This window comes from Cervus elaphus, chromosome 4 (assembly GCF_910594005.1).
Source record: "Cervus elaphus chromosome 4, mCerEla1.1, whole genome shotgun sequence".
Taxonomy (NCBI): Eukaryota; Metazoa; Chordata; class Mammalia; order Artiodactyla; family Cervidae; genus Cervus; species Cervus elaphus.
In genome coordinates, this window is record NC_057818.1 from 56,409,933 (window position 1) to 56,436,576 (window position 26,644).

General features: G+C 51.4%; 2 protein-coding genes and 2 non-coding genes across 10 annotated transcripts; 2 read left to right on the top strand and 2 right to left on the bottom strand.

The window, feature by feature from the left end:
- Positions 1-1,674: 1,674 nt before the first annotated feature.
- Positions 1,675-10,756, top strand: FCGRT (Fc fragment of IgG receptor and transporter). Of its 6 annotated transcripts, none has more exons than XM_043899821.1 (8): positions 1,675-1,894; positions 2,356-2,442; positions 2,741-3,022; positions 3,131-3,406; positions 6,280-6,549; positions 6,860-6,938; positions 7,174-7,290; positions 10,268-10,756. In XM_043899821.1, exons 2-8 carry the CDS (start codon positions 2,370-2,372, stop codon positions 10,338-10,340), a joined length of 1,170 nt encoding a protein of 389 aa, XP_043755756.1. In that variant the 5' UTR covers positions 1,675-1,894; positions 2,356-2,369; the 3' UTR covers positions 10,341-10,756. The 6 variants fall into 6 exon arrangements, with proteins under 6 accessions (XP_043755756.1, XP_043755758.1, XP_043755761.1 ...); XM_043899823.1 differs by having other exon boundaries at positions 1,695-1,894; positions 2,774-3,022; XM_043899825.1 differs by lacking the exon at positions 1,675-1,894 and adding an exon at positions 1,925-1,993 and having other exon boundaries at positions 2,774-3,022.
- Positions 10,757-11,139: 383 nt separating this feature from the next.
- Positions 11,140-19,642, top strand: RCN3 (reticulocalbin 3). Of its 2 annotated transcripts, none has more exons than XM_043899828.1 (7): positions 11,140-11,281; positions 11,693-11,940; positions 13,734-13,936; positions 14,941-15,113; positions 16,475-16,535; positions 18,653-18,852; positions 19,099-19,642. In XM_043899828.1, the coding sequence occupies exons 2-7, from the start codon at positions 11,699-11,701 to the stop codon at positions 19,204-19,206; spliced, it is 987 nt and encodes a 328-aa protein (XP_043755763.1). In that variant the 5' UTR covers positions 11,140-11,281; positions 11,693-11,698; the 3' UTR covers positions 19,207-19,642. The 2 variants fall into 2 exon arrangements, with proteins under 2 accessions (XP_043755763.1, XP_043755764.1); XM_043899829.1 differs by having other exon boundaries at positions 11,203-11,281; positions 11,676-11,940.
- On the bottom strand, positions 16,268-16,340 carry TRNAE-CUC. Its single transcript has one exon. It is a non-coding gene; the product is annotated as a tRNA-Glu (tRNA).
- Positions 19,643-25,704: 6,062 nt separating the features above from the next.
- On the bottom strand, positions 25,705-25,811 carry LOC122692917. The gene has a single exon (XR_006340730.1). It is a non-coding gene; the product is annotated as a U6 spliceosomal RNA (small nuclear RNA).
- Between the last annotated feature and the right edge of the window lie 833 nt (positions 25,812-26,644).

Here is a 26,644-nt window from a genome sequence, read left to right on the forward strand (position 1 = left end):
CTGGAGGAGGAAATGGCAACCCACTCCAGTATTCTTGACTGGGAAAAGCCCATGGACAGAGGAGGTTGGTGGGCTACAGTGCATGGGGTCGCAAAGAGTCAGACACATCTAAGAGCACACACATACACATGGTTAAACACATGTGTCAACTTGGCGGGGCCACAGTGCCCAGATGTTTGGTCCAACATTATTCTGGATGTTTCTGTGTGGGTGTTTGGGAGTGAAATTACACTGAAATCAGTGGACTCTGAGTGGAGCCAACCACCCCCACCATAATGTGGGCGGGCCTCGTCCAATCAGTTGAAGGTGGAAAACTGACCTCCCCTCAAGCAAAGGGGAGCCCTGCCAGCAGATTGCCTTTAGATTTCATCTGCAAGATGAGCTCTTCTGAGTTTTCCAGATAGCCTGCCTTTGGATTTGAACTGTAACTGTTTCCGGCCACCTCTATCACATTTTGAACTTGCCAAGGTTCCATGATCACGTGCACCAATTCCTTATACTAAGTCTCTTTCTCTATATATATACATCCTGTTGATTCTGTTTCTCCAAGAAACCCTGACTAATATATCATATGACCTAGCAAGTCCACTCCTCTGTATATACCCAAAAGAACTGAATACAGATATGCAGGAAAAAAATTTTTAAAAAAAACAACAACCAGGGGTACTCTTTTGCCCCCTTCTGATGCCTATGTCAGAAGCTTTCTCTATCTCCTTTATACTTTAATAAAACTTTATTAAAAAAAAAATGAAACAACAACCTTGCAAGCAAATGTTTACAGCAGCATTATTCACAATAGCCAAAAAAGTGAAAACAACCCAAATGTCCATCAACTGCTGAAGGGATGAACAAGTGTGGTCAATCCATACCATAGAATATTATCCAGCCGTGATGAGGAATGAAATCCTGCCACATGCTACCATGTGGATAAATCTTGAACACAGCATGCTGGGAAATTCCCTGACAGACCAGTGGTTAAGACTCTGCCTTTTCATTGTGATCTTCTGCAAGTCCTGAGGGGAGGCCAAAAAAAAAAGAAAAACTCCACAGTACACTAAATGAAAGAAGCCAGGTATAAAATGCCAGATTAATTTGAAATGTCCAGAATAGGCAAACCCATGGAGACAGTAAATTCGTGGTTGACGGGGGCAAGGGGGAGAAGGGACCACTTAATGTGTCTGGGATCTCCTTTGGGATGATGAAAAAGTTCTGGAACTAGATCGTGGTGATGGTCTCACAACATTGTGAGTGCACCAAATGTCACTAATAGTAACTTCTTTGTCTCGTGCACTTTACCACAATAAAACAAGTGAATGGAAGCGTTAGAGCAGGAATGTGGGCTGGAAGTGGGAGGCTGGATGATGCCCCAAGTATGGTGTAGAATATTTGGGTCTGTGCAGTTACTGAGGTCATACCAGAAGATATTAAGGAACTGCAGGGGCTCTTTAAGAGGCCCCGTGAGGGAGGAAGGAAGAAATGTGGAAGCTGGAGGATTTTTATCACCGCAGGCGTTAGTGACCTTGTTGGGGTGGGGGGGCGGACAAGGAGGTAAGGAGGGGACCCACACAGACGTCCCAATTTGGCACTCGGATAATACTGATTCCCAACTTTGTCATGAATTTGCTGGATGGCTGACATTCTCAAGAAAATCAGGAAGCAACAGCACAAGAGAGGGAAAAAAAAAAAAAAGACAAAAGTTTCTCGAGAGAGGCAGAGACGGACACTCAGCCAGCCCGGGCCCCGGGCCCGGGGTGTGCCCTACAGCTGTAGGGGCGGGGTTGGATATTCCTGGAGCCGAGGAGCCGTCGTCTCTGGACAGGATGTGAGAGAGGAACTGGGGTCTCCAGTCACGGGAGCCAGCTGGGGCCGCAGAGGGAAGGGATCGCGGCTGCCAGTGAGTCCAGAGCTGGGGCCCCCAAACCGAGGGAGGAGAGGGCCGGGCGCAGGACCTCCGGGTCTCAGGGACGAGGGAGCCGGCGATCTGGACTTTGGGGTCGGAGGGAGGAGGGGACGGGTCTCTCGGGTCTGAGGCAGGAGGAGGCGGGGGAGGAGGAGGAGGAGGAGGCGGGGCCGAAGTCTGAGCCAGGAATCTCAGCCTATCCAGGCTCTGTAACTAATTAACCAGCGCGGATCAAATTAGTGGGTGAAAGTTCATCGAGGAGGAGGGCCTTGTTGTCATCCTCCCCCTCGGGATCGAGCTCCTCCACCTGCAGCCGAAGGCGCGCGGGGTGGCCGGGCCGAGCCGAGCCGAGCCGGGCAGAGCCGGGCCGGGCCAGCCAGAGCTGCGGGAGGGACGGCGGGTGGGAGGGGGGGGGCCGGGGGTCCGGAGGAGTCACGCGCCCCCTCCCGCCCCAGGTCTCCCACTCAGGATGCGGCTTCCCCGGCCTCAGCCCTGGGGGCTCGGTCTGCTGCTCGTCCTCCTGCCTGGGGCGCTGAGAGCAGGTGAGGGGCTGCCGGGGGCTGCCGGGCACGCGGGAGGTGCCAGCCTCCGGGAAATGAGCGAAATCCGAGGTCCCCCGCTCGAGCCGGGGGACTTCCTTCTCGGCCGCATTTCGTCTGGTTTCCCACGATCTTTTCTCCCTCTGGCGGTCTGTCTGGAAAACACCTGTCCCCTTCTTCCTGGGGCTCTAGTACCCTCTCCGGGTCTGGCCTTCCCCCCTCCTCCCCCCACCCCGCCAGGGTCTGGCCCCTCTGTCTGGGGTGGGGGTGTTTTCTTTCCCGGGGTGTCTGTCCCACCTAGGTCCCCCGCCCCGACTGCTCTCTTCGCCGGCAGAGAACCATCGCTCTCTGCAGTACCACTTCACGGCCGTGTCGGCCCCCGCCGCGGGGACCCCTGCTTTCTGGGTTTCGGGCTGGCTGGGGCCCCAGCAGTACCTGAGCTACAATAACCTGCGAGGGCAGGCTGAGCCCTGCGGCGCGTGGGTCTGGGAAAGCCAGGTGTCCTGGTACTGGGAGAAAGAGACCACCGACCTGCGATACCAGCAGACGCTCTTCCTCCAAGCGCTCCAAGCTCTAGGCGAGGGTGAGACGGGGGCTTCCTGGGCTGGGAGCCTGGATCCCCGGTCCGAGGGAGGAGGGGACGGCCGGCCCCCGCTCCTGGGTCGGGCTCATCCTTGTGTGGGCACCCCAGGCCCCTTCACCATGCAGGGCCTGTTGGGCTGCGAGTTGGGCCCTGACAATGTATCGGTGCCGGTGGCCAAGTTTGCCCTGAACGGCGAGGAGTTCATGATGTTTGACCCCAAGCTGGGCATCTGGGATGGTGACTGGCCTGAGTCCCGGACCGTCAGTATCAAGTGGACGCAGCAGCCCGAGGCGGTCAACAAGGAGAAGACCTTCCTCCTCTACTCCTGCCCGCACCGGCTGCTGGGGCATCTGGAGAGGGGCCGAGGCAACCTGGAGTGGAAGGGTGAGCGACCCCCTGATCAGCGCAGGCCCCCTCCATTCCCACGGCCCCATCCTCTTCCCCAGCCTCTCCCCGCCGGCCTCCCTGCCTCCAGTCCACCCTGCTCTCCCACAATCACATCTCTGAGGGTCGTCCTCCACCCCCAGCGGTCCCCAGCCCCTCTCCTGCACACAGCCCTCCCGTGGCTCCCAGAGCCCTCGGGGCATGGCTCAGGCCCCTCGGCTGGGCTTTACGATCCCACGTGGCATGGCCTCTGCCCCTCGCCTGTCTCCACCTGCCCCACTCGGCCAGACGCAGTCACCCAGGGCCGCTTGAGCTCTCCCCAGCCCTCCCGTTTCTCCACCTTTGCCAGTTTCACTAGTGCCAGAGGCCACTGGTGTCAGGTTCCACTCTGGCCCTGAGGTTTTTTTCTCGGCTCCTTCAGACGCCCACAGGACCTTATGTGACCTCCATTCCATACAGCACGTGTCACTCTGAGCTATAATTACAGGCATGTCTAGGGAATTCAAGGGCTGCAGTTTAGAGCTCTTTTGTCCTCAGCCTCTCCAACATCGAGTTTCCAGCTTCTATCTCAGCCCCCAGTTCAGACTCTCCTCCACCCAGGAGTCAGATGAACCTTTTAAAAACATAAATGAGCTCCCATCCCACCCATGCTTAAAACCAGACCACAGATTCCTGCTAATCCTGGATGAAAATCCAAACTCTACTCCGAGGCCTGCAAGCCCTGCATGGGCTGGCTGCTTTCCACCGCTGTAATTTCACAATGCCCCCAGTGACACTGGACTTCTCCCTTTCCTCCAATATGTTAGGTTCTTTCCTCCCTCAGGGCCTTTGCACCAGCTGTTCCCTCTGCCTTTTTTTTTTTTTTTATTAATTAATTAATGTACTTTGGCTGTGTCACATCTTCCTTGAGGCAGCACTGCAGGCTTCTCTCTAGCTGTAGTGCCCAGACTCAGTTGCCTTGCAGCATGTGGGATCTTAGTTCCCCGAGCAGGGATCGAACCCCTGTCCCCTGCATTTCAAGGTGGATTCTTACTCTCTGGACCACCAGAGTAGTCCCCAGTGTTCCCTTTGCTTTTGATTCTCTTCCTTGGGCTCCAGCAAGGACTGGGTCCTTCTCGTGCTAGAAGTTTGAATGTCCGCTCTTCAGTAGGGCCCTCCCTGGCTAACGGGTGCCCCCCCAATCGCACCCCCATTATTGTCTCTCATGCCACTGTTTTTTTGTCCATTCATTCATTATAGCATCTTTCATCTTTTGTTGTTTTTTTTTTCTTGAGGTGTGACTTACCTATTTAAAGTCCACTGCTCAGGGACTTTGCTGGTGGTTCAGTGGTGAAGACTCTGAGTTCCCAATGCAGGAGGCAAGGGTTTGATCCCTGATCAGGGAACTAGACCCACATGCCACACAGTGTGGCAATAAAAAAGTACATGGCTCAAATTTTTTTTTTTTTTTTTTTGGCTGTGCTACTCAGGGATCAAACCTGTGCCCCCTGCCTTGGAAGCACAGAGTCTTAACCACTGGCCACTAGCAAAGTGCCTGAACATGGAATTTATTTGTCAAGAAGTTTTATATTATGGGTTACAATTTTTAAATAGTTATAGGGCCACTACTCAATTGTAAAATTTCTTCTTGTGTCTGTCTGGGAACGTTGTGTCTCTCAGGAATTTGTCAAGTTCATTTAAATTTCAAGTGTGCTCTCTTGAAATTGTTCATATCCTCTCACTATCTATTGAATGACTGCAGGGCCTGTCTTATTTTCCCTCACTACACTTTCATAGCCTGTTTCCCTTTCATTTATTTGTTTTTAAAATATTCATCTTCAGCTGTGTCTGGCCTTAGTGTGGCATGCAGGATCTTCCCTTGTGGTGCTCAGGGTCTTCATTTTGGCGAGTAGGCTTCTGTCTAACTGTAGGGCGTGGGCTCGGTAGTTGCAGAGCTCAGGCTTAGTTGTCCTGCAGCACGTTGGATCTTAGTTCCCCGACCAGGGATCCAACCCAGGTCTCCTGCATTGGAAGGCAAATTCTTAATCACTGGACCACCAGCGAAGTCCTCCCTTTCATTTACATATACACAAATATTCATCTCTCTGGTAGCTCAGAGAATCTGGTGGTAGAAAATCTGCCTGTAATGCAGGAGACCTGGGTTCTATGCCTGGGTTGGGAAGATCCCCTGGGGAAGGGAGTGGCTACTTACTCTGGTATTCTTGCCTGGAGAGTCCCATGGACAGATGAGCCTGATGGGCTATGGAGTCCATGGAGTCACAGAGAGTTGGACATGACTGAGCTACTAACACACTCCTCTCATTAGAACACAAGCCCCATGAGGACAGGGACTTTTGTCTGTCTTGTTCACTGCTCTATCTCTAGTGCCTGGAAGAGTGCCTGGTATATCCCATTGTAAATGCGTGTATGTGTCATTGTAGGAAGGACTGGAAGAGAGATGGGTACCCTCGTGGTGGGCAGGTTGGATATCAGGACCCCTAAGAAGGCCTTTCCCCCTTTATCGTTATGTTCTCTAGGCTCAGGACAGCATAGGGCACGATCAGGTGTAGTATGGGGGCTTCCCAGGTGGCACAGTAGTAAAGAATCCACCTGCCAACGTAGGAGACGCAAGAGACGCAGGTTCGATCCCTGGGTCCGGAAGATCCCCTGGAGTAGGAAATGGCAACCCGCTCCAGTATTCTTGCCTGGAGAGTCCCATGGACAGAGGAACCTGGTGGGCTACAGTCCATGGGGTGGCAAAGAGTCACAGCACAGAGCAGCGCGAGGCACGCGGTGGGGCCTGCTGGGTAGGGGGGAGGCATGTGTCCGTCTCCATGCACCCCTGCGCCTGTCTGCGCCTAGGGGCTTAGGCCTGTCTGCCTGTCCGTCTGCAGAGCCACCCTCCATGCGCCTGAAGGCCCGCCCCGGCAGCCCCGGCCTGTCTGTGCTCACCTGCAGTGCCTTCTCCTTCTACCCACCTGAGCTGAAGCTGCGCTTCCTGCGGAACGAGCTGGCCACTGGCTCTGGTGAGATACACATGGGCCCTAACGGCGACGGCTCCTTCTACGCCTGGTCATCACTCACAGTCAAGAGTGGCGACGAGCACCACTACCGTTGCGTGGTGCAGCACGCGGGGCTGGCCCAGCCCCTCACGGTGGAGCTGGGTGAGTGAGGTCCCGCTGGGGAACTGTGCTCCCGACTTCCAGTTGTCTTTTCTCCCTCTGCTGCAGCAACCCTTCCTGAGTCTGACTGCTTTCTGCCCCACCGCTGCCAGTTCGTCCAAAGCCTGACAGCCTCTTGTCCTGCGTTGCTTGCCTCCCCAAGTCTGAGTGCCTTCCATCCTGCTGCTGCTGGCCTCATTGATTCTGGCCACTCGTTAACCGCTATGGGAAGTCCTCCCTAAGTCTGACCACCTTCCGTCCTGCTGCTGCTAGTCTTCAGGGAGTCTGACCATTCGTTGTCTGCTGCTGCCAGGCCTCTATGAGTCATGTTCTACTGCTCTGTGCCCACCCCTCCTCTCCAAGTTGGAACACCGCCCACTCTGCTGCTACAGGTCCCTTGATCAGAGTGACTGAGACCCCTCTTGCTACAGCTGGTTCTTATATCCAACCTGGGGGCTTTCTAGATCTAGAACATCCTGGGAGTGGCCTTCCCTTTATCCACACCCACTCCCCACATCCTGGTGCTGGGATCTCTGGGGTTGGGAGGGACTGCGAACCCCCAGTCCCCTGTCCTGACTCAGACATGGCAGAGGGTCCCTTACATATCTCACGACATTCTGACTGCAGAATCACCAGCCAGGACCTCGGTGCCAGTGGTTGGAATCGTCATCGGCTTCTTGCTGCTCCTGACAGTGGCTGCGGGAGGAGCTCTCCTGTGGAGAAGGATGAGGAAGGGGCTGCCAGGTGGGGGCAGGCAGAGGGAGGTGCCTCAGAGAGAGGGGTGGGGACCCCCTCATTCCTGCAGGGACAGAGCGGGACAGAGACCCAGAGAGATGGGGAGAAAGAAAACTGGAGGGGAGAAAGACTCAGAGGAGGATAGAAATCCATAGAGTAGGACAGAGACTGAAAAATACACAAAGACACACACACACACACACCACACATACATCGCACACACACACACCACACACCACACATACATAACACACACACCCCCCACACACACACCACACACATACCACACACACACACACCACACACCACACACACACCCCCCCACACACATACCACACACACACAGCACACACAGCACACACAGCACACACACACACCACACACACACCGCACACACATACCACACACCACACACACATACCACACACACACACCACACACACACACACCCACACACACACATACCGCACACACACACCACACACACACCACACACATACCACACACACACACACCACACACACACCGCACACACATACCACACACCACACACACATACCACACACACACACACACACACATACCGCACACACACACCACACACACCACACACATACCACACACACACACACACACCACACACACCGCACACATACCACACACCACACACACATACCACACACACACACCCACATCCACACACACCCCACACACATACCACACACACACCCCACACACCCCACACACACACCACACACATACCACATACACACACACCACATACCACACACACCACACACACGCACACACACACCACACACACACACACACACACCACATACCACACACACACACCACACACCCACACCCACACCGCACACACATACCCCACCCACACCACACACCACACACACATACCACACACACACACACACACACCACACATATAACACAGACCACACACACACAACACAGACCACACACACACACCCCCCACACACACACCACACATATATAACACACCACACACACACCACACACACACCACACACACCACACACACACCACACACGCCACACACACACCACACACACACACATCACACACCACACACACCACATACACACACATCACACACCACACACACCACACACACACACACACATACCACACACACCACATACACACACCACACACACACCACACACACACACACCACACACACCACATACACACCACACACACACACACTACACACCACACACCACACACACACACACTACACACCACACACCACACACACATAACACACCACACACACATACCACACACACACACCACCCACACACACACCCACACACACACATACCGCACACACACACCACACACACACCACACACATACCACACACACACAGCACACACAGCACACACACACAGCACACACACACCACACACACACACCACACACACACCGCACACACATACCACACACCACACACACATACCACACACACACACCACCCACACACACACCCACACACACACATACCGCACACACACACCACACACACACCACACACACACCACACACACACACACACCACACACACCGCACACACATACCACACACCACACACACATACCACACACACACACCACACACACACACACACACATACCGCACACACACACCACACACATACCACACACACACACACACACACCACACACACACACACACACACACCACACACTGCACACATACCACACACCACACACACATACCACACACACACACCCACATCCACACACACCACACACACATACCACACACACACCCCACACACATACCACACACACACCCCACACACCCCACACACACACCACACACATACCACATACACACACACCACATACCACACACACCACACACACGCACACACACACCACACACACACACACACACACACCACATACCACACACACACACCACACACCCACACCCACACCGCACACACATACCACACCCACACCACACACCACACACACATACCACACACACACACACACACACCACACATATAACACAGACCACACACACACAACACAGACCACACACACACACCCCCACACACACACACCACACATATATAACACACCACACACACACCACACACACACCACACACACCACACACACACCACACACGCCACACACACACCACACACACACACATCACACACCACACACACCACATACACACACATCACACACCACACACACCACACACACACACACACATACCACACACACCACATACACACACCACACACACACACCACACACACACACACCACACACACCACATACACACCACACACACACACTACACACCACACACCACACACACACACACTACACACCACACACCACACACATAACACACCACACACACACACCCCCACACACACACACCACACAGCACACACCACACAGCACACACACACACATACTACACACACCACACATACACAACACAGACCACAGACACACCCCCACACACACCACACACATATAACACACCACACACATACCACACACACACCACACACACACACAACACACACACCACACCACACACACACCACACACCACACACACCACACACACATAACACACACACCACACCACACACACACCACACACCACACACACCACACACACATAACACACACAACACACACACAACACAGACCACACACACACACCACACACATATAACACACCACACACACACCACACAACACACACCCACACACACCCACACACACACCACACAGCACACACCACACAGCACACACACACACATACCACACACACCACACATACACACACACACCACACACACACACGTGGGGAGGGGCAGTCAGAGGCCTGGAGGATTTCAAAGATTCTAATGATCTCCCTTGTCCCTCTTTTCTCAGCTCCTTGGATCTCTTTCCGTGGGGAGGATGTAGGGGCCCTCCTGCCCACTCCCGGCCTGTCCAAGGATGGTGAATCTTAGGATAAAAATGCATTCCCAGCAACTGCCGATCATCCCCCATCCTGGCTGTTACCAGCTAATGTCCTCAGGTCCTTCTCATGCTGTGAGACCTCCGGGAATCCTGGTATTTTTGAGCCTCCGGAAGGAGCCCAATGTCCTCCCTCTGGACTTCTCCTCTCGTGATCTGCCTCAGTTACCCCTCCCGATATATATGGTTCTTTTCCAGCTCCACATATAACATGGGTTTGGGCCCGAATAGTTGTGTTCTCATCGTTTCAACTTTTTTAGGGAATTGTGAGGGGGAATAAATGGTGTAAGCCTTGGGCTTCAAGTCTCTCCTGAGGCTAACTTGTTGCCATAGTGGAATTTGCCAATTTTATATACCAAGTCATGTATTTTTAATGAATAAATTTCACAAATATTTACTGGATGTTTGTGCCAGGCATTTTGAGGAATCCTTGGCTGGAGTCTGATCTAACTTCTTGGTGTAGCGGAAGAGTTGTTCCCTCCTTGAGGGAAAGGAAAGCCTCCTCTGGCTCTTAGGTTCCCTTTCCTAAAACCTGCGGACAAAGGGAAAGAGATAAAAATACATCTCCCGTGAGGCTTTGAAGCTAGAGCAACTGGAGGTGGTCGGGCAGGGCACCCCGACGCCTGCCGGGAGTTGTAGTTCCCCCGGCCGTGTCACTCCGGAGTTGCCCACTTCGCCTTCACTGGGAAGGGGCGGGGCCGAGCCTCGCGGGGACGCGCTTTCCTTTGTGGACGTGGCGAGGGGCGCCCTTGGCCCGCCCTGCTCCCTTTGGCCCCGCCCCACGAGGCCCTCAAGAACGCTCGTTGGCTGGGGGGCGGGGCCTCTGCGCCTCAGGAGGCGGGGCCTGACTGGGGAGCCGCCAAATTAGGCATCTTTTTGGAGAACGCAGGGTGGAACGTAGAGAGCGAAGTGAAGCTATCCGACCCGGTAAAGGGAGGCGGGGGCGGGTGGCCTGTCCAGGGAGGACGGTTTGGGTCCGCTTGGGTGGAGGATTGGGGACCAGGCTGAAAGCGATGCCCGCGAACCTGCAAGATTTCTTTCTGGCCACGACCCTGCCCTGAACTACGCGTGGGAAGTGCGCCACGTCTCCCGCTTGAATCCTACCGTCCTAGGGCTCTAGGACTCCTCTGGGACTTCCTCGGAGGATTCGGTCCCCACAGCTGGTTAACCTCTGAGAATCCCGCCTTCCTTTCCCCTTCCTATCCCTTCTTGTGGCCCAAACTTTGCAGCCAGCTACCAGCTCTGTGTCCTGTCCTGGGTTCCTCCCATCCCCATCCTCCCATCACCTCTCTGTCCTTTTCTCTGTGACTCTGACTCCTAGCCTCCACCACTCCTCAGGGACTGATGATGTGGCCACCCTCACTTCTGCTGCTGCTGTTGCTACTCAGGCGTGGAACCCAGGCGAAGCCATCTCCTGACGCTGGCCCTCATGGCCAGGGGAGGGTGCACCACGCGGCCCCCCTGAGCGAAGCCCCTCATGATGACGCTCACGGGAACTTCCAATATGATCATGAGGCTTTTCTGGGACGAGAAGTGGCCAAGGAATTCGACCAACTCACCCCAGAGGAAAGCCAAGCTCGTCTGGGGTAGGAGAGAGATGGAGGGGGGAGGAGGATTGTAATTTTAAAGAGGGAGGTTAGGAGAGCCCTCAGTGAGAAGGTGATATTTGAGTCACGTGGGTATATGGGGGAATAGCATTCCAGGCAGAGGGAACTGTAAGTGCAAAGGTCCTGAGGCAGGAGTGGGAATGATGTGCCTGGTGTATCTGAAAACCAGAGGTCTATGTGACTGGAGCCCAGGGAGCAGAGGGAGACAGTAGGAGGTAGTGGCAGAGAGAAGAGAGGGATCAGGTTGTGCAGGGTCTTTGGGGCCCCAGTGAGATGAGAGCTATGGAATGGTTCTGAAGGAGGAGGTGAGCCAACTTAGGTTTTAACAGGATCCCTCTGGTTGCCATACAGGGAACAGACTATAGGGAGCAAGAAGCAGAGAGCCCGTTGAGGAAGGGATTGCAGTCTTCCAGGCGGGAGATAAGAGACCAGGGTATCCCAACTCAGGGTGGAGATAGCCGTGGTGGTCAGCTATGCTGACTGGAATATTGTGCATGGATGGAGTTAGATGAAGTAAGCTAACGCATTTGTGGTCACACTTACTACAATACCCAGCACCGTTCAAAGGGCTTACCAGGCTTAACTCATTTAATCCCAACATCCACAGTGTGAGGTATGGTCTATTATTTATTCCCATTTTACAGAGGGGGAAACTAAGGCACAGAGAGGTTATATGACTTGCCCACAGTCACACAGCCAGCAAGAAGAGGTGGCAGGATTTGAACCTTAATGTCTGGCTCTAGAGTCCAAGCTCTTAACCACAGCTCGAACCTCAGGGTAGCCGGAGCAGAGCAGACAACATAACGCTGGAGGGACGGGTCAGCGACCTGGCCAGGGCCATCTCAAATTGGATTCTGGGGACTGGGTCGAGGGGCTTTGGGATGGAGACAGGAAGAAGGGCTCCGTTAGCGGTCGGGGTGGCGAGGACACAGACCAATGACTGGGCGTTACCAGGGATGGGATCTGGGAACCGACAGGCGTGGCCTGAGAGAAGGGCATGAGGTGGGGTGACCTAAAGGGGCCCTGACATGCGACAGGGAGGTGTGCAGGATCAGGCTGGAGCTCGGAGAGGAGTGGGTGAAGGCCGAGCCCGCTGTGTTGGTGGTGATAGTCATAGGGCAAAGCCTGATAACGGCTAGGAAAAACCAGGCGCAGGGGGAGAGTCGCAGCATACCTCGGGACTGCAGGGATATCAGCCTGAGATAGACACGCGCGGCCAGGGAGGGGGCGGGGCAGAGGGCGGGGCTACAAGGGCTATCGGGCCAGGAGATTGGTGGAACCAGCGAAGGGGGCGGGGCGTGAGACGGCGGCCGGTCGGGACCGCATGTTGCCGTGGCAGTCGGAGTTCAGAGTGAGCCTTGGGACGGGGAATCTGCGGTGATGGGCGCCGTGTGACTCTCTGCCCTCCGTCCCCTCCCGGCTCTTTCAAGTGAGAGATGGAACACGCGCAGGGTTGAGAGGTGGGGCCAAAGTGGAGGGTGGGACCCTGGATTGTCATAGGTCCTTCCCCCAAGCCGGCGAGTTGTAGAGCGCAGCGCCAGCCACAGGCCTGCTGCATCTCGGTAAAGAGGTTATCGCCTCTGGGAGCGAGCCTGGATTGAGAGGGCGGAGCCCTAAGGTGGGAGTGGTCCTGGATTGACAGGCTCCTCCCCCCGATTTGCCGGCGGGGACAGCATTTTCAGTCCTATATGGGGTTGGGTCTCGAGCGTCTAGAAGGCGGGACCCGGGGTGGGCGGGGCCCGAGACTGACGTGCGCCCGCTCCTGCTCGCAGGCGCATCGTGGACCGCATGGACCGCGCCGGGGACGGGGATGGCTGGGTGTCTCTGGCCGAGCTCCGCTCGTGGATCGCACACACGCAGCAGCGGCACATACGGGACTCAGTGAGCGCGGCCTGGAACACGTACGACACAGACCGCGATGGGCGTGTGGGTTGGGAGGAGCTGCGCAACGCCACCTACGGCCACTATGAGCCGGGTACGCGGCGAGAACTGACCCCTGGTCCCCTCACACACCGTGACCCGAACCTTTGTGACACCTTCATCCTGAGAACCCCAAGCCACGTTAACCAGATCCCTAACCTTTGGCTTCTGACCCTTGACCAGGGCTTACCCCCAATCCCTGATCTCTGGTTTCTCATTCTGACATCCACTGGGGACCTCAGTTTCTTGACCAGGGACATCTAACCGCCCGAGCCCTATCAGCCTGACCTTTGACCTCTGACTTCTCATCTTGAGAACCCCAAAGCCATTTCTTCTGCCTCTGACTCTGGATTCCCACCTCTCCATCACCAGGCCCCAGCGTTCTGCCCCACCACGGCTCTTATCCTCTGGCACCTAAACCCTCACCCCAGCCTCCCCCTCCAGACTGTTCTTCACATAACCTCAGGGGGATCATTCCACACTCAGAGCTGACCCTGACCTTCCTCTGCTCACAGACTCCCATGGCTCCCCAGGGTCCTCAGGCTCAACCAACCTCAGCCCCACCTCAGCCAGCCTTCCACTTTTGCTTTTCTACATTTTCTGTCCAAGCTAAATGGATCTTCTGCAGGCCCCCTGAACTCACCATGCTCTGCAAACCTCTGCACTCTGCACATACTGTTGTTTCCTTTGCTGAAAATGCTCTTCCCTTCCTCTATTCCCAGCATGCTGAGTCAGTAAACTGCACCAGAGTGTGACTTCAGGGCCCAGAGGGCCAATGTCAACTCAAAGTCCATCCTTCCTGACTGCATAACCTTGGGCAAGTGATTTCCTCTCTCTGAGAGTCAGTTTTCTTCATAAAGTGAGGACAAACAAAATAACTCACTTCTTGTGAGAATGAATTGCAGTTTTATGGATAAAGAGCTTAGCACATCATCAGCTCTCACTGCAAGGTAGCTACTGTTTTTTATTAGTAATCGGTGGAGGTCTTCCTGCCATGACTCCCCTGAGTTGGATCCCTCTATCTTAAAGCCCAGCCCACCAAGACCCCTCCTTCCCCAGGTGAAGAATTTCACGACGTGGAGGATGCGGAGACCTACAAGAAGATGCTGGCTCGGGACGAGCGGCGTTTCCGGGTGGCTGACCAGGATGGGGACTCAATGGCCACTCGGGAGGAGCTGACGGCCTTCTTGCACCCTGAGGAGTTCCCTCACATGCGGGACATTGTGATTGCTGTGAGTGGGGCCTGAGGAATCCGGCTCCCTACCTCCCTTCCTGGGACCTAGGCTTCTGACGCCAAGACTAGCCTCCCAGCACTTACCTTGGGGGCCCCAGTGCCCACCCTCCACCCCCTAGTGTCTAATCTCTCCTAATCTGGCCTCTCCCGTTCTTTTCTTTTCTTAATATTTATTTATTTATTTGGCTGCACTGGGCCTTTGTTGTGGCACATGGGATCTTTAGTTGTGTCCTGAAAATTCTTGGTTTTGGCACGTGGGATCCCATTCCCCGACCAGGGATTGAATGCATGTCCCCTGCATTGGGAACATGGAGTCTTGGCCACTGGGCCACCAGGGAAGTCCCTGGCCTCCCCCTTTCTGTGCTCACATTTGGGATCCGAGCACCCAGCCTACCTTTAGAAAATCACCCACCCCATTAAGTGCCTTAGAGGAGCCCTCATCCAGGCTGAATCCCAGGAAAATTCCAGCCCTAGACATGGAGTATCCACTCTGAGGCCATTTCTGCTTGCCCCCCATCTTCTATTACTTTATGATTTTTTTTGTTTGTTTTTTGTTTTTGCTAATTCTGTCTGTATTATAGAGTGATGGGATTTTTTCCTCCTCTTCTCCCTTTTCTTTTTTCCACTAGACTTTAATTTCTAGAGCCATTTTAGGTTCATAGCAAAGTTGAATGAAAAGTCCAGACATTTCCCCTGTCCCCCTGCCCATGCTAGGGATAGTTAACTTCTTTCACCTCTTCCACCTGGTGGGGGTTTCAGTATCTTTATTACATGAGACATCTCAAAGGATCTTACTCAGAGTATTTTTTAGTATTTATATTTATGTATTAGGCTGTGCTGGGTCTTAGTTGTGGCTTGCAAACTCTTTTTTAAAATTAATTTATTATTTTTATATTTGACTGTGCTGGGTCTTCATTGCTATGTAGACTTTTCTCTAGTTGCAGTGAGCAGGGCCTACTGTCTAGTTGTGGTGAGCAGGCTTCTCACTGCAGTGTCTTCTCTTGTTGTGGAGCATGGGTGTGTGGGCTTCAGTAGTTGTGGCTCTTGGGCTCAATAGTTTCAGCTCCCAAGCTCTAGAGAGACAGATTCTTTACCACTGAGCCACCAGGGAAACCCTCATGCAAACTCTTGGTTGTAGCATGTGGGATCTAGTTCCCCAACCAGGGATTGAACCCGGGTCCCCTGCATTGAGAGTGCAGAGTCTTGGCCCCTCGACCACCAAGGAAGTCTCTATGGCTCAGAATATTATCTGCAGTTCTTGAAGAGGAACTTAATGACCAAACTACTATTATTTTGTCCTGTTTGACTGCTTCCCTTTGTTTCTGCATTTTCTCAGCCCCGGTGCCTCTTTCTCCCCAGGAAACCCTGGAGGATCTGGACAGGAACAAAGATGGCTACGTGCAAGTGGATGAGTACATCGGTGAGTGGGACCCGATTCTCCCCCCGAGGACGCCTGTCCTCTCCCCAGCCACGGGTAGCAGCCGATACATATCAGCCATTAGAGCAAAGACCCTCCGAAGTGGGGACTGCCTGAATCCATTCGCCCAAACACTCACTGAGCATCAGTTGTGGGTCAGGCCTGGGGGACATTTACTGATGATGTATACTTGCTGGGTTGGGCACATTAAAAAAAATTATGTATTCATCTATTTATTTTTGGCTGTGGCGGCTCTTCGTGGCTGTGTAGACTTCTCTCTAGTTGCGGAGAGCATGGGGGCTCCTCTCTAGTTGTGGTGCACGAGCTTCCTATCGTGGTGGCTTCTCTTGTTATCAAGCACAGGCTGTAGGGCGTGGGGGCTTCACTGGCTGAGTCACAAGGGCTCCAGAGCTCAGCCTCAGAAGTTGCGGTGCACAGGCTTACTTTCCTCTGGGCATATGGGATCTTCCCGAATCGGGGCTCAGACCTGTGACTCCTGCATTGGCGAGCAGATTCTTTACCACTGAGCCACCAGGAAAGCCCTCCAGCAAATCTTGATCAAACACCCACTGTGTGCTAGGCCCAGGAAACATTTATTGACTTCCTTCTGTGTGCCAGACCAGAAAAGCATGTCTCAAGAACCTACTGTGTGCCTCAGTTTCCTCATCTTGGAGATAATAGAGCACCTACCATGTAGGAGCTATATATATAGTCAATCCAAAGGCCCATCAATAGATGAACGGGCAAACAGGAGGGGATCCAGCCAGACCGTGGAATATTGTTCAGCTATAAAAAAGAATGAAGCACCATCCATATAACAATGTGGATCAACCTCGAGAACATCAGGCCAAGTAAAAGAAGCAGACATAAAAGGCCACATCGTACATGATCCCATTTATTTGAAATGTCTAGAGTAGGAACATCCATAGTGATAGAAATCAGATAATCAGTTTCCAGGGGGCTGGAGGGAGGGAGGAATAGGGAGTAACTGCCGAATGGCTCCAGGTGTCTTTTGGGGAAATGAAAATGTTCTGGAACTAGAGGGAGGGGCTCCTGCACATTGAGAATGTGCTAAGTGTCACTAATGGTGAATCTTAGGTTGTGTGCTTTTTACCACAATTCAAACAACAAAAAAAAGAACCCCATGTAACTTCCAGTTACTATGGTCATCATTTCCCATAAGAAATGATGACTGGAACTTCTCTGGGGGTACAGTGGTTAGGACTGGGCGCTTTCACTGCCATGGCCACAGGTTCAGTTCATGGTTGGGGAACTAAGATCCCGCAAGCCGTGAGATGTGGCAGGAAAAAAGAGAAGCCTGAAGGTTAACTGGGTAATTGTGTGCCCAGCACCTGCTCCATTATTTTTTTCCCCGCCTGCTCCATCTTTGATGACATCTCTAAGACAGCTGCCTGGTTCAGCCCCCAAGGAGAAGAAGGCATTCTGTCCTAGTTATGGTGGCTTTGTGTCTGGTATAAAAAAAGACTTGTCTGTTTGTAATGTCTTCCGGATCTATCTGTGGGCCCTTGCGGGTGAAGGGTTTTGTGAACATTTACAAATGATTGCCACAAATGAGGGGCTCCTAGAATCTTAAGGGATGTTCTGAGTGTGGTGAGCTGTTCAAAGTGTAGCTTCAAAAGATCGCCTATAAAAATTTTCACTCATTCCTCCTTCCTATGAGTACCTACTGTGTGCCAGGCACTGCACACTCTTGTGTCACGGGTGTATCAACCAAATGGATGGATGATTCAATCAATCAAATAACCAATCCATCAGTGAAGTCAGTTTCACATGTAGCATAGGGATCACCTGGAGAAGGAAATGGCAACCCACTCCAGTATTCTTGCTTAGAGAAGCCCGTGGACAGAGGAGCCTGGTGGGCTACAGTCCATGGGGTCGCAAAGAGTCGGATATGACTGAAGCGACTTAGCACACATAGCATGCATGCATAAGGGATCACCTGTAAATCTGGTTTGTTCCTAATCGGATTTAAACAGAAGAGGAAATGGAGGCAAAGGACAGTGAAAGTTCAGGGATCCGGAAATGTCAGAACCAGGCTGGGAGGTTCTCGGGAGCCGCCCCTGATGTCACCCCCTCTCGCCCCGACTCCCCCATCCCAGCTGACCTGTACACGGCGGAGCCCGGGGAGGAGGAGCCGGCCTGGGTGCAGACCGAGCGGGAGCAGTTCCGGGACTTCCGGGATCTGAACAAGGACGGGAAGCTGGACGGGAGTGAGGTGGGCCACTGGGTGCTGCCCCCCGCCCAGGACCAGCCCCTGGTGGAGGCCAACCACTTACTGCACGAGAGCGACACGGACAAGGTGCGCGGCGGGGGGCCGGCGGGCGGGCGCTGGGGGATGCGCAGAAACTACCGAGACGCGGGCCTGGGGCTTTGGGGTTCTTGTTTGCAGAAAGGAAGGGGGACAGAGACTTTGAGATGGGGAGGGAGAAGAGGGGGGACAGGGACTCAGAGAGAGGGCGATGGAGACCTGGAGGCCATCCTTAGTTTCAGGGAGGAGCCTCCCAGGTGGGTCCATTGCCGGTCCCCTGACCTCTGACCCCCTCAGGATGGTCGTCTGAGCAAGGCTGAGATCCTGGGCAACTGGAACATGTTCGTGGGCAGCCAGGCCACCAACTACGGCGAGGACCTAACACGGCACCACGACGAGCTCTGAGCCCTGAGAGCGCACTGCCGCCTTGTCACCTGGGGCGCCCCGGCGGCCAGGGCCCCACCTGTCCAGCCCTGCAGGAGGTGGACACCGACCTCGGCGTCCCCCTGCCCCTGGCGCTCCACGGACTCACCACTGGGTCAACTTCTCTCCCTGAGACACCGCAGCCCCTCCCAGCTCCCCAAAGGGGCTCACAGGCCCAAATGATGAGATGAGGGACCACCCCTTTCTCACTGGCAGAGTCTCCCAGCCCAGACCAAGGTCCCCCTGACATAAAGCTGAGCCTCCAAAGGCCTCCACCAACCCCCCAGCTCTAAGTCTGAGCCTCACCCCACGCAGCGGAGAAACACACCCCCAAGTGCCCTGAACTTGCCCCCAGCACCTGCCCAAAGGATGTCTCTTCTCTGCCAGGGAGGCAATAAAAGCCAGTGCTGGGGCCTCACCTGTGTGTATCTCTGAAGGGGGGACAGGGGCCTCAGGGGCTGTGACTGGGAGACGAACGTGTTGGGAGTTGGGGGACCGCTGTGGGCTGAAGGAGGGGGCTAGGCATTTGAAGAGGGGGCTCTAGGGGTTGGGCAGGGTTTGAGGTTGTTCCTTAAATTATACATAATGACCCATCTCGGGGAACCCTGTCTCCCAGATTGTTTGGTCGCTCAGTCGTGTCTGACTCTTTTCCATGCCAGGCTTCCCTGTCCTTCACTGTCTCCCAGAGATTGCTCAAACTCATGTCTATTGAGTTGGTGATGCCATCTGAAAATCTCATCCTCTGTCATCTCCTTCTCCTGCCCTCAGTCTTTCCCAGCATCAAGGTCTTTTCTAGTGAGTCAGCTCCTTGGATCAGTGGCCAAAGTATTGGAGCTTCAGCATCAGTCCTTCCAGTGAATATTCAAGATCCATGTCCTTTAGGACTGACTAGTTTGATCTCCTTGCAGTCCAAGGGACTCTCCAGAGTCTTCTCCAACACCACAGTTCAAGAGCATCAATTCTTCAGTGCTCAACCTTCTTTATGGTCCAAATCTCACATCCATACATGACTACTGGAAAAGCCATATTTTTGACTAGACGGACTTTTGTCAGCAAAGGGATGTCTCTGCTTTTTAGTATGCTGTCTAGGGTTGTCATAGCCTCCCAGATACTGAGCACTAAGCCAAAATACCTGTTTAACTCACGGGAAACCTCCTGACTAGGCTCACCTGTGAATGATTGTGGGAAAGAAGAAATGAACACATCCCCTCCAGGCTCTGACCCAGAACCAGGACTTTCTCTCTCCATTTTTAGTATAACTTGGAGAAAATGGTTCTTTGAGACACTAGTCCACCACCTTCTTGGTCTGCTGACTTTGCCCAGACAACTCCTCTCTGGATTTATTGGCCTGTTGTGAGGGGAGCAGTACCAATTTTGGCAAAGCCAACTAGGAGCCTCCTTGCTCCTGGCCAACCTGCCCCTGTTAGGGAATTTTGGGGGTAAAGCCCTAGCAGCTGTGGGACCACTTGTCCTGAGGATCTTCTCTTCAGAATTCCCCAAAGCAGCACCAGCTGCCCCATAGCTTGGCAGTTGGAGCAAGAAATCAACACGTGGGATCCGCTGGGTTCCATACAGTAGGGTAAGTCATTTCTGGAGGAAACCTTTTTCCCCCAGAATAAGCCAATTTGTTTTGTGTTGAAGTGGGGTACCCTGTTGGAGAGAGGCAATGATTGCTGAACTTTTCCCTGAATTGTGGACCGGTTTGTTTGTTTCCTGGGATGCTGGCGTTGGTGTGTGCCGTGTGTGTTTTATTTTTCTTGTGTTTCTGTCTTTGCAAATTGAGGAATGTTTCGACTATCCCTAAAGAGAACCCTCTAGGGCACATTTTGGGTAGATGATCTGATTACAGCTACAAACCCATGACTGAGAGGCAGATAATACTTAATGGGTAACCTTGTGTGACCACAGTACCTGTTAGGATCTCCACAAGAGGGTTGGGGAGGGGTCATCTTGGGACCCTGTGCCCCGTGGACTGTCACCTTTGCTGTGTTAATTCCATTGTCTGCGGTCTCCTGGGTCGTTGGTCTGGATACAGCAGCTCCCCAAGGAGTCACATTGCACGGGGGTTGAGTTGATGGTTCTTGTGATACGTAAAACCTCGAGGCCAAACTTGAGGATTTACTTAGAGTTTTGCTTATGGTCTGGGGTTTTTTATTTCATTTTGTTTTGGTACCATTTCTTTATTTACACACTGATGTCAAATGGAGGAAAGGCAGACAGACACAGATACACATATACAGACAAACATACAGACACACATGCTGATAGACACACACGCACACCTGTCTATCCCTGTCCCACACTGGGACATGCCCAGGGAGAAGAGAAAGGTTTCACTTGGTTCCTAAAATCACTGAAGGCCTTACCCCAGAATTCAGCCCACTTGGTGGATGCCAAGGCCAAAAGTCATCTTTTAATGGTTAGAGATGCTCAGTTGCTATGTATGGTTTCACGGGGGTCTTTGAACGGCTCTGTAGCTACTCTGTGGTGAAGCAAGGAAGAATGATGGAATTATCTAGGTGCAAGCATTTGTGTATTACATCAGGGTGAGAAAAAGACAGTTGTCACTTAATGGTAATAGAAACCCAAGAGAATATCTCTCATACAGGAAGAAAAGGAAGGCAGCAAGTTGACACAAAGTCAGCCTGCCCACTGAGGACCACCACAGAGGCTTTCCTCAAATGCCTTAAGCTGTGGGAAATTTCAGATACCAGCTAGTGCCTGTGGACTTTTTTTTTCAGGATGAGAGGAGGCATATCCCACCCAGACAGAAAAAGCCTCTGAAGTGGTGAAAACCCTCCTTAAAGAAATCATTCCCCAATTAAGATTACCTTACAGCCTTCAATTTTCTTGGGCTCCAAAATCATTGCGGATGTTGACTGCAGCCATGAAATTAAAAGACGCTTGCACTTTGGAAAAAAAAAAAAACCATGACAAACCTAGACAGCGTATTAAAAATCAAAGATATCACTTTGCCGATAAAGGTTCATAGAGTCAAAGCTATGGTTTTTCCAGTAGTCATGTACCAATGTGAGAGAATATAAAGAAGGCTGAGTGCTGAAGAACTGATGCTTTTGAACTGTGGTGCTGGAGAAGCCTCTTGAGAGTCCCTTGGATTGCTGGACTGCAAGGAGATTAAACCAGCCCATCCTAAAGGAAATCAGTCCTGAATATTCATTGGAAGAATTGATGCTGAAGCTGAAACTCCAGTACTTTGGTCACCTGATGCAAACAGCCGACTCATTGGAAAAGAAAGATCCTGATGCTGAGAAAGACTGAAGGCAAAAGGAGAAGAAGGTGGCAGAGGATGAAATGGTTAGATAGCATCACTGACTCAATGGATGTGAGTTTGAGCAAACTCTGCGAGATAGTGAAGGACGGGGAAGCCTGGCGTGCAGCATTCCATGGGGTTGCAAAGAGTTGGACACGACTTAGTGACTGAACAACAACTTCCTTCAAAGGGACAGTGTGCTTGCTTTTGTCTCCAGTGTAACCAAACAGATATCTAAAGGATTGCAAATTAATTGGAAAGTATATTCGTCCTGGAGATTACAATTAACAGGAAAAACTGAGAAAATGAATCCTATGTTAAAGAGGAGCATTAGTAAAATATATCATGAGACTAATTTAACTTTGGGTAAGGCCTGGATAGTAATTGTTTTGTCTTACCCAGAGTTTTAATTGTTATTTGTGGGAGGGTTGGAATTTTTTAATCCCTGTGGCCCAAAGCTTTTAATTATAACATACTGCCACCTAGTGGCAGAAGTTGGAGACTAGGTTTAGGAAGTTCAGTTCAGTTCAGTTCAGTTGCTCAGTCGTGTCGGACCCTTTGCCACCCCATGGACTGCAGCACGCCAGGCCTCCCTGTCCATCATCAACGCCCGGAGCTTGCTCAACCTCATGTCTATGGAATCGGTGATGCCATCCAACCATCTCATCCTCTGTTGTCCCCTTCTCCTCCCACCTTCAATCTTTCCCAGCATCTGGGCCTTTTCTAATGAGTCAGCTCTTCGCATCAGGAGGCCAAAGTATTGAAGCTTCAGTATCAGTCCTTCCGATGAATATTCAGGACTGATTTCCTTTAGGATAGACTGGCTGGATCTCCTTGCACTCCAAGGGACTCTCAAGAGTCTTCTCCAACACCACAGTTCAAAAGCATCAATTCTTTGGCCCTCAGCTTTCTTTATGGTCCAACTCTCACATCCATACATGACTACTGGAAAAACCATAGCCTTGACTAGATGGACCTTTGTTGGCAAAGTAATGTCTCTGCTTTTTATTTTTATTTTTTTTTTTATTTTTTTTTTTGTCTCTGCTTTTTAATATGCTATCTAGGTTGGTCATAGCTTTTCTTCCAAGGAGCAAGTGTCTTTTAATTTCATGGCTGCAGTCACCATCTGCAGTGATTTTGAAGCCCAAGGAAATAAAGTCTGCCACTGTTTCCATTGTTTCCCCATCTATTTGCCATGAAGGGATGGGTCAGATGCCATGACCTTAGTTTTTTGAATGTTGAGTTTTAAGTCAGCTTTTTCACTCTCCTCTTTCACTTTCAACAAGAGGCTCTTTAGTTCCTCTTCACTTTCGACCATAAGGGTGGTGTCATCTGCATATCTCAGGTTATTGATACTTCTACCATATAGGAAGGAGTAGGGCAGATTTGTAGCTTTTTGAGAGCTGCATGGCCACCTGATGCAAAGAGAAAAGCCAACTCATTGGAAAAGACCCTGATGCTGGGAAAGATTGAGGGCAGGAGGAGAAGCGGGTGACAGAGGATGAGATAGTTGGATAGCATCACCAATTTAATGGACATGTGTTTGAGCCTGATCCGGGAGATAGTGAAGGGCAGGGAATCCTGGTGTGCCGCAGTTCATGGGGTCACAAAGAGTCGGACACAGCTGAGAGACTGAACAACACTGTTTGAAAACATTTTTTTTTAATCAAAACAATAGACATAGCAACAAATTTGTAGGGAATAAATTATGATTAAAAGCTGCCCAGGGACTTCCCTGGTGGTCCAGCTGTTGAGATGCCACACTTCCAAGGCAGGTGGCTTTAATTAGTTACTACCCATTTCCCCCCTCCCTTCAGCCCCTCAGTTCAGTCGCTCATTCGTGTCCGACTCTTTGTGACCGCATGGACTCCAGGCCTCCCTGGAGTAGCTTTTCTTCCAAGGAACAAACGTCTTTTACTTTCATGGCTGCAGTCACCATCTGCAGTGATTTTGGAGCCCAAAAATAAAATCTATCACTCTTTCCACTGTTTCCCCATTTATCTGCCATAAAGTGATGGGACCAGATGCCATGATCTTAGTTTTCTGAATGTTGGGTTTTTTTTAAGCCAGCTTTTTCACTCTCCTCTTTCACTTTCATCAAGAGGCTCTTTAGTTCTTTGCTTTCTGCCATAAGGATGGTGTCATCTGCATATCTGAAGTTACTGGTATTTCTCTCAGCAATCTTGATTCCAGCTTGTGGTTGATCCAGACCAGTGTTTCTCATGATGTACTCTGCATATAAGTTAAATAAGCAGGGTGACAATATACAGCCTTGACGTACTCCCTTCCCTATTTGGAACCAGTCTGTTGTTCCATGTCCAGTTCTAACTGTTGCTTCCTAACCTGCATACATGTTTTTCAAGAGGCAGGTCAGGTGGTCTGGTATTCCCACCTCTTGAAGAATTTTCCACAGTTTGTTGTGATCCACACAGTCAAAGGCTTTAGTGTAGTCAATAAAGCAGAAGTAGATTTTTTTTTTTTTTTTTAGAAGTAGATGTTTTTGTGGAACTTTTTTGCTTTTTCGATGATCCAGTGGATGTTGGCAATTTGATCTCTGGTTCCTCTGCCTTGTCCAAATCCAGTTTGAACATCTGGAAATTCACAGTTCACATACTGTTGAAGCCTGGCTTGGAGAATTTTGAACACTACTTTACTAGCGTGTGAGGTGAGTGCAATTGTGTGGTAGTTTCAGTATTCTTTGGCATTGCCTTTCTTTGGGACTGGAATGAAAACTGACCTTTTTTAGTCCTGTGGCCACTGCTGAGTTTTCCAAATTTGCTGGCATATTGAGTGCAGCACTTTCATAGCATCATCTTTTTTTTTTTTTCATAGCATCATCTTTTAAGATTTGAAATAGCTCAACTGGAATTCCATCACCTCCACTAGCTTTGTTCCTAGTGATGCTTCCTAAGGCCCGCTTGACTTTGCATTCCAGGATGTCTGCCTCTAGGTGAGTGATCACACCATCGTGGTTATCTGTGTCATGAAGATCTTTTTTGTACAGTTCTGTGTATTCTTGCCACCTCTTCTTAATATCTTCTGCTTCTGTTAGGTCCCTACCATTTCTGTCCTTTATTGAGCCCATCTTGGCATGAATGTTCCCTTGGTATTTCTAATTTTCTTGAAGAGATCTCTAGTCCTTCCCATTCTATTGTTTTCCTCTATTTCTTTGCACTGATCACTGAGGAAGGCTTTCTTTCTTTTTTTTTTTAAATAAGGAACGCTTCACGAATTTGTGTGTCATCCTTGGGTAGGGGCCATGCTAATCTTCTCTGTATCGTTCCAATTTTAGTATATGTGCTGCCGAAGCGAGCACTGAGGAAGGCTTTCTTATCTCTCCTTGCTATTCTTTGGAACCCTGCATTCAAATGGGTATATCTTTCCTTTTCTCCTTTGCTTTTCGCTTCTCTTCTTTCCACAGCTATTTGTAAGGCCTACTCAGATAACCTTTTTGCCTTTTTGCATTTCTTTTTCTTGGGGATGGTCTTGATCCCTGTCTCCTGTACAGTGTCACAAACCTCCATCCATAGTTCTTGAAGCACTCTGTCTATCAGATCTAATCCCTTGAATCTATTTGTCACTTCCACTGTATAATTGTAAGGGATTTGATTTAGGTCATACCTGAATGGTCTAGTGGTTTTCCCTACTTTCTTCAATTTAAGCCTGAATTTGGCAATAAAGAGTTCATGATCTGAGCCACAGTCAGCTCCCGGTCTTGTTTTCACTGACTGTATACAGCTTCTCCATCTTTGGCTGTAAAGAATATAATCAATCTGATTTCGGTGTTGACCATCTGGTGATGTCCATGTGTAGAGACTTCTCTTGTGTTGTTGGAAGAGGGTGTTTGCTATGACCAGTGCGTTCTCCTGGCAAAACTCTATTAGCCTTTGCCCTACTTCATTCTGTACTCCAAGGCCAAATTTGCCTGTTACTCCAGGTATTTCTTTTGACCTCCTACTTTTGCATTCTAGTCCCCTATGATGAAAAGGGCATCTTTTTTGGGTGTTAGTTCTAGAAGGTCTTAAAGGTCTTCATAGAACCATTCAACTTCCCTCCTCCCTTCAGCCCCTGTGAAAGTGAAAGTTGCTGTCATGTCCGACTTTTTGTGACCCCATGGACTATACAGTCCATGGAATTCTCCAGGCCAGA